The sequence below is a fragment of the Mycetomoellerius zeteki genome, unplaced genomic scaffold (assembly GCF_001594055.1).
Source record: "Mycetomoellerius zeteki isolate Tzet28-1 unplaced genomic scaffold, Tzet1.0 C4347444, whole genome shotgun sequence".
NCBI classification, from domain to species: domain Eukaryota; kingdom Metazoa; phylum Arthropoda; class Insecta; order Hymenoptera; family Formicidae; genus Mycetomoellerius; species Mycetomoellerius zeteki.
The window spans coordinates 1-919 of record NW_017255643.1 but is presented as its reverse complement, the minus strand read 5'-3'; the positions used below and the strand labels follow the sequence as shown (position 1 = coordinate 919).

General features: G+C 38.7%; 1 protein-coding gene across 1 annotated transcript; it reads right to left on the bottom strand.

Annotated features, from left to right (window-relative positions):
* Positions 1–151: 151 nt before the first annotated feature.
* LOC108720154 (uncharacterized) lies at positions 152–855 on the bottom strand (the record flags this gene model as incomplete). The annotated part of the gene is made up of 3 exons (XM_018446586.1): positions 152–338; positions 431–643; positions 720–855. Coding segments are annotated over 3 exons (536 nt in total), but the record flags the coding sequence as incomplete, so codon positions are not given.
* Between the last annotated feature and the right edge of the window lie 64 nt (positions 856–919).

The window sequence follows — 919 nt, the reverse complement described above, 5'->3', positions numbered from 1 at the left end:
CAATTGTACACAATTAGAATGTTTGTTAAATGCCTGTTAATAAACAATAGCCTAGTTCTTCTTTGTTCTCATTGGCTGGTAAAAATACGGACCACGGTACAAGTGTAGAAAGTATAGACAAGAAAAACAGACGTAATGAATAAATACTTACGATGCTGTTTTGACGGTATCGTCCAGAAATCTCATTTTTTCATAATGCGCGAATGAGCTTTTTACAGGATGGCCAGCTTCCGCCCCCGATCCGCTTCGCACGTATCCCTGCATTTTCTTCCGAGCCTTCATGTAAGAATCTCGGAGGTGTTTCCATTTTTGTTTAATTGTTTCCATAGACAGGGATCCTACGATTCCACCAGAGTTGTATATAGAAGAATCGTTTATTATTTACTTTTATACGCAGATATGCATGCAGGTAATTAAAAAATGATCTTACCATCAAATATATTCATTATCTCTTGCCACAGACCGTCTTTTTTTAATTTTGTTCTCTCGCTGGGCGGTATTGAATGGTCCCACAAACCCTTTCGGACCCGCACTAACTCAATTAGCAACTCATCTTGATTGAGTGGACACGGCGATAAAGATGTGGACTGGGCAGCTCCTTCCTTTGAATGCGGCAAAAGATCTTCACTTTCGTGTCTCTTTCCTTTAAAATAAATAAATAAATAAACAATGATTCAAATCGCAGCAGAAATTACTCAAAGAATTTTGTTAACACGTACTCATAGTGACAACGGCATTGTCATCAACTTTAATAACATGGACATATTCGTCGTATGTTTCGAAGCAGTGGTGGTTCAAAATCGTTCCACACGACCCACCTCGTAAAATGTACCCGCAGTAGCCACACTTCGTTGCCTGCGAACAAATATACAAAGTGAGGTTATAACTTCATTCAGTAGGTTGTTCACTTCATTTTTGT